Here is a 16,671-nt window from a genome sequence, read left to right as displayed (position 1 = left end):
GTGTGTGTGTGTTGCAAGCGAGTGAAGGATGCACCAAGAATGTACCGACCATACTAATCAATGCACACATCGCAACCAAGAGAACCCCCACTCCCCCCTTTCGGGTCCCCTCTCACCCTCCCACAGATACTCTAACGACGTGTCTGCGCTTGACTGCAGCGTTGATGATGACACGACGATAAGAAAGCATCGAAGACGACGACGACGTGGACGATGGTGGGACACTACAAGACATTACGCGATCCCGAAAGAAGAAGAACCACCCTGTCCCCACTCCAACCTTCACCCACTCCCCCCTTCGAGCTCGGGATCGGAGGTACGGCGCATCGGCGCATTTCCGCGTCGACCAACGGATCGGCGGACGGGGGATCCACCGTTTGTCAACTCCATTCAACTGTCACACCGAACCGTGGCGCCCCTCCCTCGGAGCGGATTTGTTCCCCCGGAGCTCAACCAAAAAACAAAAAAAAAACGGCGGTTACGACGGCCACGTCGTTCAGCGTCGCCCCGAAGTGTAAAGTAAGAAAATAAACATACGCTTCTTCTGGCATTTCGTCTTAAAATACACACACGACCAACAGCACCGGCGCGCACCTCTAGCAGCACCGTCGGGGCCTTCCAACTGACATCCCAAGTGACGATGAGTGAGTTTTTCTTTGCTTTTGCTTCCCATTAACGACCCCCGCGCGCCCCGTGTCACCGCTTCAGCTGCATTCTGTTTTATTTCCCATTCAGATCTTAGCAGTGGTCACTGCCATCGCTGTGCCTTCTTTCCTTCTCACGAGGCGATCCCTTACTAAACATCAAGTTTTCCTCCCATGTCCCACCCCCCGGGTTATGCCCCCGGCTCGTTCGTTCCACCCAGTGGCCTCTTCCCGGGATGTCTGTGTTTTTTTTGTGGTAAATATTTTTTAAACTGTAATTAATTCACTACCTTTCCTCCACCGTCCCCCCAGGCCCGAGCTTACGACGTTCGACTCTCATTTTATGCTATCGCATATTTTCATTCCATTCTTATTGGTGGCAAACACACACACACACGCAGAAACATATGTGTGTCCCGCCGATGGGCCTCGTGTTTACTTTCTTCCCAGTTTAACTCGCTCCCCCGTTTCCCTGATGACGACGGGAAGGTACATCATTCTGCACACACACACGCACACACACACTTGATCGCGAAAGACAGCGATCTCATAATGGGTGAGATTTTTGCGTCGGCTTTGCTTTACCCCGACAGCAGCTCGTCGAGAAGGCAGACTTTTCTTCATTTTCCCCACCAACCCCATCGAACTACACACTAACGCAAAGGGAAGGCGAAGGGGACACGGTGCGTGTGGTGGAGCATACCAAACTTCGGTCGCACACTCGCTCTGATCGTTTACACGCCAATCCAAATACGGTGCAAACAAACGGCAACACGGTTAACGGCATCGGAGAAGCAGGAAGATTGTCTTGTGTGTTTTTTCGTTGCTGTTCAAGTGTGATTTTCTGAAGACGTGGTCTTTTTGTTCCATCATACAGATTTGTTTTAATGCCTCTCCCTCTCCTTTGCCGTAGCACTCTTCCTCGCTGCGATAGCATCGTTATTCGACGGAAGTGCACTGTACTGCACATTACACGTCACTTGAATTTGATAAGTAAAGCAACCATCCCGCGTTTGTTAGCCCAAAATGCTATCTTTAAGTGAATCTGAGGGAGCGGGAGCTATTTTTAGGCTGGACAGAGGTTGTACGACCAACAAAAGAGTGCGACATAATTTGAAGCCTGCGAGTTGAGTTCTTAGAGCGAAGGCACTTATCAGGCGTGTTAAGGCACGTCCACCCAGCAGCGTCAGCAACGTTTCAATCAACAACACACGGTCGCCGCCGCACGTCACTGTTATCTCCTCGAGAATGGTCCAACATATAAACAACTTTTCGGCGTCGTACGTTTGCGATTTCGTTTAATTATTGCCTTCACGGTCCCATTCACAATTCCGCCGTCGGAATTACCCACCCATGGAGGCAGCAAGAAACATATGTTGAGCCGATGTTAAATGATGACGACGAAGACGACGATCGTGAGGCAAAATAAAAATTAATCCTACGAACACGGGAACCATCCGAGGTTCTTGCTGCTCTGCCTTTGTTCCACCCAATAACAGCGTGATTTTTACGATCGACCAATGGCTGATATGATGCTTATGTTGATTTATGACAAACGACGACGACGACGATGACGACGATCTGCCATCAAGTGTGAGAGATAAGATATGATGCGGGACTAATCGGTGTACGATTCTAGAAAGCTTCAACAAAAAACCAGAACTAGTAAAGGGTGCGATTTTGGAACGCATATGTTGCTATTAATGTAAGTCTGCAACCATCACCCCCGACGGTTGTTTATATATTCACCGTGACCAAACACGAAATCGCAACGATCGAAACCGTCAAAGACCGTGTAAGTGCGGTTCTTCCACAACCAAATGAATAATCCATCAACTTCAAAATCTTGCGAAAGTTTGACTATGCATAGGGATAAGTGCTTGGAGAACACGGCTACCTTTTCGGTGTATGACTATTGACCGTTGGCTTTTATGAATATTTAACGGATGTGTAATAGACGTGTAAAGATGCGAAAATTAAAAATCACTTTGCCACGGGATCATCCACAACTTCCACCATAGGAATCATTTCCTCGTCGAATTAATTTTTACTTGAAGCGAATGTTATTGTATGTTAAATGAGATCGTGTCTAAAGAGGTCATATTCCGACAAATTTTATAAAACGCACATCGGAAAATAGGTCAAAGTCAACATTTAATTCAAGTATTCGGAGACTTTCTAAGTGAAAAGGAAACATTTACACCTTCCCGACTTTCTGAAACATGATCGCCCAAATAAAATGGATCGACACAGAACTCAGCTGCAAGCAGAACTTGGCCCACAAGAGTTCCTTCCATACTCTCACCGACGGTAACGGCGACCTTTGCAAATCTAGTCTATAGCCTCCCAGTTGCGTCGCTTCAGGTTCGAAACCAGTTTCGCTCCAAAGCCAATCCTTAGGGGCCGCCATCGCAGTCGATCACTAGATGAAGGTGCAACAGCCTATTATCCGCTCGCAAACGCCCAGATCGTGGTGCATGGGGCCGAGTTAACAGTATTGTGTTTCCAAAGTGAATCGTGTACCGCCCAAGTTCTGGCGACAACCGCAGACCGCTGGGACTGAAAGGTGTCCCGAACCCGAAGAGAGTACCCCCGAGGTAGTGGTTGGAGGAAGCGAAACCCGTCGTACCGACGCAGGTCGAATTCGTGTGCAAACCATAGAAGGAATGCCAATTGACGGCCGCGCAAGAAGACTACTTCTTTGCCGTACCGCGCCGATCGCGCCGTCGGTGCAAGAAGCAACGAACGGAGAACGATGGAGTGAGGCATAAATCATGAACTCAATCTCTCTCGTGTACACACCAAGCCCCGGGAACCAACTTCCCGACACAAAGAACTTCTCCCCAGGACCAAAACCAAACGAACGAACAGAAACGTCCGGAGACACCGGAGGATGGGGTGGATTTTCAGGTTTAACTTGTTCGACAATTCAGAGACCCGCACGGACGGTCAATGGTGGGCTCTAGTGCTGCGCCTTCCAACCAAAACCCACGCAGACTCCACCGCTTCCATTCCTTCTTACAGAGCGTTATGTTGGAGGTGCGCGTACGCGATCACGATTAAACGACACGCAATGTAACCATTCAAGGCAGGGACCCCGGAGGGCAGTGAAAGAGAGAGAGATCTCTGTCTCGGGACCCACAGAGCCGATTAAGTGTAAAACGAACAACGTTGGCGAAAGAACGTTGCCCAAGCTCAGCCGTGGTTCTCCGGCACGCCTTTCCGTGTGGGACGCGGTTGTAGAGGAACGGATTCGGTTGTAAGAAAAAACCAAAACCAACCCAGTACCCAGAAGTGTACCACAAGGGCACAAGGTGTACAACAAGGTGGAGAGTAGTTCGAGCTCGGGCTTTAGAATATTTACACCTCGAGTTCGATAGCTTACGCTAGACACCGGCGCGAACTCACGAACTCACGTTAGAGGCAGCAGGTCACGCCATAGAAGGGAAGAGAACTTATTCGCGTAACCGGTTCTTGCGCCGCTCCACAACTGGGTTGTGCTGGTGTAGTAATCAGGCTTTACGATATCGAATCGGCCGTGGAAGAGAACGGGCGAAAATGGGTAAAAAGGGTATCGCCACCTCTAGAAACTCTCCTCGTTCCGGAGTCTCCGAGGTGGAAGGGTTTATATCTTCGGTACCTAAAGGTGGACAAAGAGGGAAAAAGAGGCTGATCGCGCACCTAAGGACGCGTTTCTTAACGTAATCATGAACCCTTTAAAGACCACGTAACTCCCCTCCACCACTTACCCCATCTACACCCCAGGAGAGCTTTTCGTTTGATATGATTGAGTTTCTGTTTAACCTCTCTTCGTCCTTCGTGGGGCCAACAGCGGGTGCAAAGCCGATGGCGTAGGCCCGCTGCCGATATGCTGCCTTTCCGGCGTGACTTGTTTACCCCCAGCTCCTCGTCCCCCAGGTTTTGTTAATCCCCGCCCTCATCCCTCATCCCGGGGTGGTTATGATCAATAGAGGGTCTCGCAGGAAGTGGCCAAGGAGAGTCGGCGGTTCAGGTCCGTTGAATTTTTCGGCACCCAACGAGAGCGGAATTTCGGTTTGGTTTCGCCACAACGCAACGGCAACCCTCATCATCCTTCCGCCCCTTCACCACCTCCGCCCCTGTAGGCCTGGTCCGCTTTTGTGCAGTTTTCGTTATTCCAAATTGTTTCGTATCACCTTTCTCCGTCGCGCCGTTGGAGAACGGGAATGGGGGTGTGTGGCGGGGGCCGACTCGAACGGCAGAACACCAGCGAAATTTATTACCTTCACCACATACACACACACACACTAAAGCGCCACAGATGCAGTGCATTTTATGGATTTCGCTACGGGTTTTCCAGCTCCAACGCCATATTCTCTGTACGTCCGTCTCTGTTCGTTCGAGCCGAAGAATCTCGGCCTGCCCTCCCTCTCTCGGGGCGATTGTTCTTAGGGGTGCAGGGGTGCCACAACGACTCTGTAGTAACTCCTTCCCAGTCCCCCCAAACCACCACCGTTTTTTTCTTTTTCAACTCAATGGCCTTTCCGCATGCGGTAATACATCTTCCATGCACCATGGGCGGAAAAAGGCTTCATAAATTTCTGCACGCTGGCCCGCTTCCCTGTGTTTTTTTTTTGTTCTTTCTTATGCGGTCACCGATACGATCGATCGTGCGAAGGTAACGAAAGCGAACGAATGCGCATAAACAACAAAACATATCCACATGATGTACCGATGGAAGGGAGCCGCTCGTTCGAAAATGATTTAATGCCATTTATTGGCTTATTAATTTTACGATACACGCAGTACCGAACGTCGGCACACTGGCCCTCTGATGATGAGAGGCATCATCAAACGCTGACCACAAAGTAATTCCGCACAAGCGGGACAATAAAATGGTGATGTGTGGCGGTCTTTTTTCTCGCATCCTCCGACTTCTTGAATGTAACGCTTTTCACCCAAGTGTCATTAATTACAGTGAACATAATAATCGATAAGGCATCTGCGGAACAAATAAGTTTTTTCTCGTCATTCTATGTCCACAAACACACATTCGCTGCCCCCCCAAAAACATCAAAGGAAATCGATCGTTTTTCGCAACAAAGTAGTACAGCTTACTCTGCGAGAAGAAGTCGCAAAGGGTCGGTTATTAAAATTAATTAACCGTAATGAGAGATAGGCTCTCCGAAAGGGATCTTAGAGCAAACTGGCACACGGGTGTCTTTTTACACCGTTTCGAGGGCGCGCGTAGGAGTTGCTGCCCGTTCGATCGAATTTTAAGCCTCGCTGCCTTCGAGTGTCCCATTCAGCGTTGTAAAGTGTTTCGTGCCGGAGACACGTGGAGCAGTGATTTTCTTTTGCCGTTCCGTTTTTACTTCTCCTTTGCTTCATTACATTCCTTTCGCTTCGTTCCTTTTGCGGATATATCGCGTCGTCAGAAAAAAGAACCAACGTAAACGGCCAGTATCCTGGTGGAAAATCGATCCCCAGCCCGGGTTTGGGTTGGACAACATTGACAGTAATACCCGTCCAGCCCGCGTCTACGTGCCCAGGGGGGGGGTGGGCCCACGATAATGGGGCGCATGTAGAGTAACGAACCGTTTTCCTCCCACGCCCGAAACAACCGATTCGGTGAACATTGCCAATAACCCGGTTGACCGTTCCCGAGCCCCGATATTCGGAAGGGGTCGAGAACGGGCGAGTGGTGAGGAGGAGAAAAACCTTTCACAAGCACCAGCAAGTACGAACCAAAAACGCCCAAATTCCATGCCGTGACATTCACGGTACGGTTATCACGAGCCGAGGAGGCTGAGAAATTGTCCGTCCAAACTGGCCTCGCACTCTTTTGCCGTCTATTTGTTGTTTGTATGTGTGTGTGTGGAGTCATGTGTATGTGTGCGGTTTGGCCCATCCGTATCCACATATCCGGCCACGGTAGCGTTAAGCCGGCTCCAAGCCCCTCCTCCCCCCCACTACCAAAAAGGGATTATCCCGTTTTCCTAATATTCTCTCTCCGAACGGGGATTACCTTAAATGTCGCATGACATGAAACTGCGCGCAAAGCCCCCGGAACCATCCGGGCTCCTGCTGGAGCCAAGGGGGGCAAGTGGGGGTGGGGGGCGGGAACAAGGAGTGGCGTGTAATGTTACATCGCATGAAAAACGGTCCCGGCTCCGGAACAGTTTGACGATCCCGTTCCCGCATCCGGATCGCATGCACAATTTCCGAAAACCGGATAAACCGAGACATTCCGACACAGCTTAACAGGGGAAACGTGATTAATTTTACGAATTTCATTGCATTTCATTCGTTGTTATTCTTCTTCTTCTTCTCACCTCTTCCCTCAACATAAACCACAAAATCCCCGTTTGACACAGTGTTTCCCAAAAAAAAACCCCTCGCTTCGGTGGAAATCCTTTACGCGAAGGGAAAGCGCAAAAAGGTCCTTAAACTACCGCACGTTCACTGAATGCAGTCACCTTCCATGGTTCAATGGCTTTTGCAAAGAAAGCTCAAGAAATTTATTCCGATAATTCCTTTTTTTTAAATACCATTTCAGTTACAGCGCGTCCATTAAAATTCGCATATCGAGAGCATGCAAGCAAGCGAGCACCAGGAAAGGATCAACGTCAACGATGACTATCAGCAGTAGTGGCAGGGCCCCAAAACCCATCAATAAATGTTCGAGCTTAATCTTCCACCCACGACCAACCGGAAGGTTTGTGAGGGAAAACCACTGACAGGAAAAAAAAAGAAACGGTCAACTAGCAAATGGTTGAGAGAGTTCTCGGCGGGGGTGTGCTGTAAAATAACAGCGCTAAAATAGCAAGTACAACAAGAAGCCCGAGAAAAGCACTCCGGAAAAGCGGATCGTTCGGTATGGGGAAAACGCGGACGGCGCGAGTGGAAACGGATCTATTCCGAAAAATATTACTACTTCCTGACGACGGGCAGCATTATTGTTGGAAGTAGGAACCGGCAGTGTGTGTGTTTCCCCTCCCCGAAAACGCAAGCGTCGGATACTTCCTGCGAACGAGCGAGATGCCATGCCAATGGCATTCCGGCGCCGCCCGGAGTGTGAGTGGCGGTCGATTCATTCAAAAAAGGAAAAACTACGGCAGCCCTGCTGTTCGGAACTGGAGTGGTAACGCGACGCTGTGAATGAAATGGGAGCCTTCGCCCTTTCCGGGACTGGGATGGTGCGGTCGCTGCGGAGTAGAGGTTGTAAAAAGACCAACCAGCCCCCACCCCACCCACCCTCTACCCTCTTCTTTTTTTTGCTCACCCCCGACCGGACGCGCGGCTACTGCTGAAATAACATTTTCTACGCCAATCGCGTAGTATGCGCAAAGCGCAGCAGCAACCGTGTGTGTCTTCGGCACGAACGCGAGAACCCGAGCCACCCCGAGAGGCGCCACCACCACCACCACCACCACCGACCCGACGCGCTCGGGTGGGATGATGACTTTGAAGTCTCCGGGAAAGGTTGGTTGGTTGGTTTGTTGGTTGCTTTTCCCTGCGCCAAAGAACGAGACGTGGAACGTTCTCTACGCTACGTCGTCGTTTGCTCCGTACGGTCTTGGAATTTGCCACCTTGGGTGGAGGGCGGTTGGTGGTTACCGTGCCAATTCCGGAGGATTTCTCTCGCCATATTGCGGAACACGGTAACGCCGCTCGGATTTGCTCTCCGGAAGACAAGCCACACGTCTTGCGTCTATTCGTAATGTGCTGGGAGTAAGTGGTATATACAGCATCGTCATGCTGCTGGCTCCAAGTTTCCAATGTAAAGGACGACGACGGTGGATCGTTCTTATCCTCGCTCCAAGCTCCACCGGTCATGGGAGCAGGCACCGAAACGTGCCCAAGGGTCGAGAAGACGATCACACGATGGTTCCATTCTCGCCAGCGTCGAGGCAAGTTCCGCCCGACGTCAGCATAAAGCTGAAGCACCACCACCGCCGCCTAGGACCGTCGTTTCGGGTTGCCCGGCGCAAAGACCGTACACTACTACTACACCCGTACCGGGGGTATACTACAAGGTCACACAGTAGTGCAAAGGGGATGATGTGCCCGGAACGGGAGGGGGTTTACTCCGTTCCCTGCCCCTGATTGGGGAAAGCTTTTTAGCTGGGAATTGATTAGGTGCACGCGTTCGCAGACTTTGACACATCGCAAGTGATTTATTTCTGCCAGCCAGCGTCCACCAGCGTCCGCGAACGTCATCGATGGGGAAGATTTACTGCAGTGACGTTGTTCGGAAGCGATGATCGGAGAGGAGAGGAGAAGAAAAGCTATCTTGAATGTCGGAGCCTCCGTTTTTCTTCCAGCGGCTATTGATCAAATGCGTTGTCCTCTCCAATATCTTACACTCTTGGAAATTATCTCCTTTGTAGAAGACCTTTTTACACAGTTGGATCACATAAAGACACAACTTCATCTGAAAACGGTGGAATCGTTTCGGTGGGAAACCATTTTTCCAAAGGTAAGGAAAGACAATTTAACTCAAAATGTCACTGATGTTGGAGTGAACTAAAGACGTTTGCGTGATTATAACACTTGAGATGGAATAGTACTCCAACACGAAGCCAGGGGATAGGAAGGCCAAGGAGAGGTTTGGTATTTTTTCAAGGGCATACTACCAATCGTATCGTACGTGCGTACACTCCCAGACTCTCCCTTTCCGCTTCCACTCTCTCTTCCCGGCCATTACACGCGAAGGGATAGTTCTTGTGAGAATCTTCACGGAACCAACCAAACCTTCGTTGAGGGTGGAAAATTCGGCTTTTCCGAAGGAAAATGCTTACTCGCAGTAAGTAAGAAAGTTTGTAAAACGTCGAAAAATGCTACTTACGATCGTTGGAAACAGGCCTGGCATTTCGAAAAAACGTCTCGTGCGCCCCAAACAGGACACCAAGGAAGGAACAAAAAAGCACACCAAAGCACACCAGTTCAAGCACGGACACGTACACACACACACACTACACACTCGACACTTCCCAAAGTCACCTTCGGCAAACAACAAAGAATGGCGAGAGTTTTCTTCGTTTTGTTTCCGGTGCTATAAAGCCTTGCCGTATACCTTGCGCGGGTCCTTTAATGGGATTGTTCTCTTCCCCGGCCGCTCCTCTCCCCCCCCCTCTACGCTATTCGCTCCTCTCGCCTGCTTTTTCCCAGTTCTAGCTCGCTATTTTCCTAGCGTTTTTTCCACGTCATTGTATTCTGGCCGTTTTGTCCTGGCACGTACCTTCGCTCGAAAGCTTTTGGCTCTATCGCTTTGGCGATTCCTATCTCCGTGTTGTCGATCCCTTGCTGCAAACCGGGGGAGTCAGTCGCTGCTGAGTCTTGTGCAAAGTAATCTTTTACACACCACGTCCACCGCCCGAGAGCACAAACGACGCGGAGAGTGTACGCAACGGTGGAAAACAAAAAATAAAAGGTGCTGACACAGCTGACATACCGACACACACAAACACACAACACACACCCACGACCGGTCTTTCCCGGTTTTCCCGATAGCAGCAGCTTGGGTTTCTTGGGAAGCAGTTTCCAATTTACGAGCAATCCTTCAATTCAAGAACTATCTTGCGCTTCTGAGGAGCGCCTTTGCGACTTGCGATAAGAAAATTTCAGCTCTCCATTCTGCGAGACGTGTGTATGTTTTCTTGTTGTTTGTTGTACGTTTTTCCCCTTCACGCCTACACTCTCTGACACATTCTCTCCCTCGCTCTTTCGTTCAGTCTCTCGTTTTCGCTCTCTCCCTCTCTCTCTCCTGCTCTTATGCTTTTTTGTACTCCTTCGATCTAGGAACTATGAATCTCTCGAATGATTTGACACTTTCGCTTTCCATCAGTTCACTACCACTGGCCGGTTTAGTATTTTTATACTCCCTCCCACCCTTCTCCTCCTCCTCCTTGCTGGTGTGTGCGCGTAACAAGGATTGAGAAAATGGGATCGATTCACACTGGAGACAGCTTCTTTTCTTCGCGTTGGAAAATGGACGACGTTGGACGACGACGGGAAGGTGTCCACGCAAAGTGGTTCCTCTTCAAACACACACACACACACACACACACGCGCGCGGAAACCGGATGCTGGGCGGACGGAAAGTCTATGCCACTGGTGCTTCGAAGAAAAACCTCCGCTTTTCTTGGATTGCGATTGAAAGGAACCGTGCTTCGTTCTCCGTCGTTGGAACAGCGGCGAGCAAGTGACCCGAGCGAGATTCCACGGCACACTGCACGAGCTGTTCTCGGCACACTACTGCGCCGAGCTGCACGAGCCCACAACGCAACGATGGCTACACAACGAAGACGACGACGACGTCGAAGGTGAAGGCGAAGACGGGACGATACCCACCGTGCATGGGGGGGTGCGGTGGCAGCAGCACGGTGGATGCCATCGGTACCGCGATGTTCTGGCAACCGGATTTCATTGGGTGCCCTCTTCGTCCGGAGCGTTTGCTGCTGTTGGTCGATTTTTGCCCGTCCGTTTTACCGATTTCGCCCCGTTTGCTCTTCACGTTTTCTTCGAGGACTGAAGGAGAGTGCGCCGCGAAGTTCCGACGAGAACTAAAAGTCGTCCGCCTATTGACCGTTCCCTCGGTGATGGTTTGTTTTTCCCCCGATCCAAAAACGAAAGGATCTTGATCCGAGGAGGGATGCTCTAGCAAAGATTGTCCCACCCGATCGAAGGAGCGTCCCTCCTAAATGCCACAACTCTGACAACCGGTACGACGGTCTTCCATTTTGTTTCAACTGAAAGCCCCCAGGAAAGCGCGTTTCGCCAAGCCTGCAACCTTGTTGTTTCGCGTGGAACGGTCGAAACCGTACTGGCAGGACGGATCCCAAAATTTCGTCCATTACTCCACCGAAACGTACGCTTTTTCCGACCTCCTCTCCCCCTTGTAACCACGGGCCACCCAACACACAAACATTCGCTCCGGTGCCAAGCTTGGAAGCTCTCATTCTGTAGTGTTCGGGTGTTATGGGTTGAGGTCCTTCTTTTTTTTTGTTTTTGCTTCGCATCCATCCAAGGACTTCATTTGCTCCGCCGTGTTTTGCGATTGTCCTTGCTCATTCAACATTTCCCGGTCACTCACCGGAGGAGTCAGCCGAGAGCTCGCCGTTTTGGTCCTGTGAGTGGTCAATGACTTCGAATCCGTCGCTCAGCGTGTCATCGCGATTTTCGAAAGCTTGGAAAGCTTAGCCCACCAGAGCCAGCGGACAAGGGAAACTCATATCCCTGCCAGCACTCGTCAGGTTCTCTCCCCCTCAATAGTTCCCACACGGGGGTTTTCTCACTTCATTGTCGACATACTGTAGGGTGCTTCCTGGAAAAGCTGTAACGCCATTACATCAGGGAGCGATTGCACCTGAAGCACATTGGTGCAAACGAGAGCCAGCATCATGCTAAGGACATCACCAACACCAGAGAACATTGTAACACTCAAGCTTGGAAGGGGGGAAGGACGAAAAGAGGAAACCCGCCAGAGCGTAGAGTAGTGGTCGTTGTCGTCGTACTACTACTGTCGGTGCAATGATCCTTTTTTCCGTGTTTGCCACCCACCCACCCTCGCCTCGAAGGACCTTCCTGCTTGGAGTGTCATGCGCGTGTCGTGTCAACCACCGCGCGGCGTCCCTTCGCGTAACGCGTGGTTGAATGAATCCGAAGCGCAAAGCTTTCCCTCAACTTTCACTCGCCCGGGGGGGGAGGAGGGTGCACACGTACAGCTCCATGCAGCCGAGCACACAAACACACACACCCACCAAGAGAGAGTGTGTGGAAAGCAGGGCAATGGAGTGTAGTAAGCAAAGTCACTCACAGGACACCATCATTTGGTGCGCACAAAGAAAAGGAAGTTTTAGCTTCACTTCTAAAAACAAACCTCCCGAAACTCCGGGAATGCAGCGACGATGGAGGCAGGATGGGGGACGCACTCCCATCGTAGATATTGTGTAATAGAGTCGGTCGGTGCTGCAGAGCCATAGCCCAGACAGGGCTGTCCTTGGGCAAAGGCACTGGGTGCACGACCGAACGAAGCAACAATGGCGTACGGTTGGGGTTGCGCCAGTATTGGTGCTGTTTTTCACGCCGAAGGTTGCCAGCCCGGTCGGAAGTTATTGGATGCCCTTCGATTTGGGGGGCGAAGGGTGAGAGGAAACAGTGGTTTGAAGAAGGAATTTTCACTTGCCTAGAATGTTCAATGTCCTGTCGTATGGCAAACAACCTTTCCTAATTTGACTTTCAGCAACAGTGAGGTACCTTTACCTTTCTGCCTAATGCGAGACAGTTTTGGGGATGGTTTTGCAAAATCAACCTCGGTCCGCTCGTTACTTTTGACATTCGGAAAATGTAGTCATTACGAAAGCATTCGAACATGTTCTAGTTAGACTAATTACCAAAAACCCCATAATGTGCTTCATGATATTATTGCTGGCGTTTCAAAATGAAACACTTTATCAACGTACAAGTTATTTTTTTTATTTACATGAGCAACGTTATTTTATCACGTGCATATTCCACCAAAAAGATGTAAAAAAGTTTAACTTTAAGGTAAAAACTAAGACACGAAACCAGAAACAGGCTTAGCAGGTAAGTCAAATAACAATATTGCCAATAATGAATAGAAAAACAATAGCGTATGCAACGATTGTACAACGAGCAATGGTAACGGCAACGGAAGACTAATTCAATTTGGGATTTTAATGAAACATGAAACATAAACTCTAGGCCAGTGATGTCAAACTCGTTTCACCTCGCGGGCCGCATTTCCTCCCAAAATAGGTTCGCGGGCCGCATTTCCTCCCAAAATAGGTTCGCGGGCCGCATTTTCTCCCAAAATAGGCTCGCGGGCCAAACCATATAATTGATTGGAGTGATGAAAATATGTTCTTATCAATGTGGTTTTATCTTAACAGTCAATCATGTTTTATATTTTTACATTTTTTCATATTATATTACTTCCTATAAAATTTACAAATTTTGAGTAAAAGAGAGGGTTTGTTGCTCAATCGTTTTCCAGATTTTAACGAATTCAAATCAAGTTTATTGAAATATATGTTGCAGTTCAACACTATTGTGTATTTTGGTAAAGATTTTAGAAAAGTAAAGGTATATAATTACAATAGCTAACTTATTGCTCCGCATCTGTTATTTTGTTTGGAATGGTCTTGTAGTTCATCACGTTTGTTTTCTATAAACACTATTTATCCACTTGTCTAGAAAAATCTGTGTAAAACCTTTGCTGCAAAGTTGCATATCACTTTCTTATTGAAATTGTTTAAATTGACATTTGTTCAGTTCTCTTGCAATTCGTAATTCGTGAAAAAATTTACATTAAATATTTTGCTATTTTCTATAAGCCAATACTCAAGGATCCAAACTTTCGATGTAATGTTTCAAAGGGGTCGCGGGCCGCACCCAATGTTCTTGCGGGCCGCATGTGGCCCGCGGGCCGCATGTTTGACATCCCTGCTCTAGGCTGATATCATAACCACTTATGCTTTCATCCCAGTGAACAACTGGCGAAGTAAAAAGTAATTTTCATCAAATATGGATTAAAAGGGAGTCCCCATGACAGCCGAGCGGTAGCGTCAGTTACAAAATCGCTTACTAACATGTAGTAATAGTAACACTGCTTACGAGGAATTCTAGGAATTGCAATCTTCGTGCAAAGCGTTAGAACGAATTAGATTTGTTGTCATTGTACAAACACCGAGCCGACATAACTCGCCAGGAAGTAAAGGTGAGACAGAACAGTGTCCATCCACTAGGATAATCAAAAGCAAAAAGAGGGGGGAGGAGGATGAGGAGGAGGAGGAGGAGGGGGGGGGGGTGCAGCTTGAAGCAACTCAAATGATCCATGAGCGGGTGCTAATTTCCATCTCACAGGAAAATTCACCAGCTCACCTGAGTGAGCCGACGGAAGGACGAAAGAATCGCCGCCGCGTCTCACAGACTTCCTACTACGACACACCACTACTAGTACTACTACTGCTACTGCTACTAGTACTACTACTACTACTACTACTACTACTACTGCTGCTGCTGGGTCGCGTACGGCACGATAGTACCGTATACTTACTATATTGGGTCGAGTTCGTTCTCATAACTCACATACATAGGTCAGGACGACGTCGGGACCATGACCACATACGCCTAATGGACCGGGCAGCAGACAGAGAGAAAGAGAGGGGGCGAGAGAGCGAGCGCATGTTTGGCAAGGACACGACGGATCATCACTACGAAGTGATTCCGTGTGTGTGAGTGCAATGGAGCAGCGGATTTTAGTGAGCGGCTTCCCGTGCGAGCCCAAGGATAAAGCAAAAATCAGCCTCCACTACTACAGGCTTTATGACGGAACGAGCCCCCTTTCCGCTCCCGGTCCTCGTACCGAGGAGGAGGAAGAGGAGGAGGGGCGGAGGGCACGGGTTTTCCGCTGCAACAAACCGATGAGTGAGTGTCGTTGTGACGCGCCGTACGTGCGTTTGCCAGGGAAGAAAAAGAAAAATGGCGTCCGTGAAAGGTTGCCGATTTTTCCGGCTGTGCCCGGTTTGGGGGTCGGTTGAACGAAACCTCCAGAAGGAACCCACCGGAAGGCCACCCCTCTTGTCGTGGGGAGTGAGGAGGGTGAAGGGGGAGAGTTCATAAAGAAACACATTCAAGAAACGCGTTACCACCACATTAATGGTGTAATTTTCACCACCTAATTTCTTTGTCTACCTCTCTGGCAACAGTGCGTCTCTTTCCATCGCGCCCTCCCCCACTAGTCCCGTTTTTATCGCGTGGAAGTCGTCGGGTAGACAACGACCCTAACCTAATTCTAAATTGTACATTGAGGGTGAACTTTTTACATATTCTTTTTTAAAACGTGAACGAACAAGCGAAGGTAGGACTTTTAGGCAAGCCATTTAAAAGTTTTCCAATCATAATTCATCAGAACATATTCAACAGGGTAAGCTGAATTGTGTCGGATTGGAATATTTCCCCTCACCGAACTTATCTCCCTCTCGATCAGCTCATGGCCGCTAATCTTTGAATGTTTCTTTGTCCAGCTGCCTGCCGTAATCGTAAGACATTTGGGATACGTCCCCGGTGGCAAAATCAGCATGCTTTCTCATTCTCTCCAATTGACAATTGATGCCGCCAGAACGAGAAAGCATGCTGATTTTGCCACCAGGGGTTGGCCCGAAACCCTATTGACTACACACTTACCTTCTCGTTGGCATGATTCTCATCGTTGATTGATTGCGTGCGAAGCTTGTGCGTCAGATACTTGAGCATAGTAGTTTGGTTCGCACCGCGTCTCGCCCCCGTCGCCAGCTTGCACCGTCTCCACCTTCTCCGGGGTCGGTTGCCACTTCCGGCGCCGCCTTCCTGCGTTGCCGTTGCCACTGCCGTGTCCTCTCCTCCTGCCCCGACGCCGACGTCGACGCTGGTGTCCTGCACGGTGATGATACACTTTGGAAGTCCTTCGGCCCCGCTGCGGGTGCGACGATCTCTGCGAAACTGCTTCCTGCCCGCCCGCAACTGCTCCCGTACGCTTTCCACGGCGGCCCCCGTACTTCGACGTGCGGCCTCGGCGGCGGCGGCTGCTGGCTCGAACCGGAAACACTTACACCAGTTGTTGTGCCCGCACCAAACCGGTATCCACACGCACCGACCGGAACAGCTCACTCGCACCGGATCGCACGACACAACACTAAACACTAAGTTGCTGGTGGCTCTGCGTTTGGCTCATCCGGAGGCTACCTGCATTTTCCGGGCGAACGCTCTTCTCTACCGCTGGGCAGTGCTTCTTCGCCGCACTACGCCGGAAACAGAAGGGGGAAATCAGCGAAAAAGCCAAGCAAGAATGTACAGCAACAGAGCAGCTACTTTTTAAAACAACCCAACAACCATGCCCAAATGATTGCTCGGATGGTTTTCCAAAGTTACTCTGCTCAGCGTTGCGATGGTAATTTTCAACAAGCCTTTCGCCAACTCTGTCGTCAAGTGGCGGAGTGTAACAAACTATTCCGGAACACCCAAACCCTTTTGAAACTCACCC

General features: G+C 49.7%; 1 protein-coding gene across 1 annotated transcript in view; it reads right to left on the bottom strand.

Moving 5' to 3' along the window:
• LOC131290758 (uncharacterized) overlaps positions 1 to 16,226 on the bottom strand; it is a 50,192-nt gene extending 33,966 nt beyond the window's left edge. Inside the window, exon 1 of the mRNA XM_058319936.1 lies at positions 15,837 to 16,226. Coding sequence (XP_058175919.1) covers positions 15,837 to 15,905 — 69 coding nt within the window. The 5' untranslated portion in view covers positions 15,906 to 16,226. The remainder of the gene's footprint in view (positions 1 to 15,836) is intronic.
• Between the last annotated feature and the right edge of the window lie 445 nt (positions 16,227 to 16,671).

This window comes from Anopheles ziemanni, chromosome 2, assembly GCF_943734765.1.
Source record: "Anopheles ziemanni chromosome 2, idAnoZiCoDA_A2_x.2, whole genome shotgun sequence".
Classification (NCBI taxonomy): domain Eukaryota; kingdom Metazoa; phylum Arthropoda; class Insecta; order Diptera; family Culicidae; genus Anopheles; species Anopheles ziemanni.
This window is presented reverse-complemented; position numbering and strand designations above follow the sequence as displayed.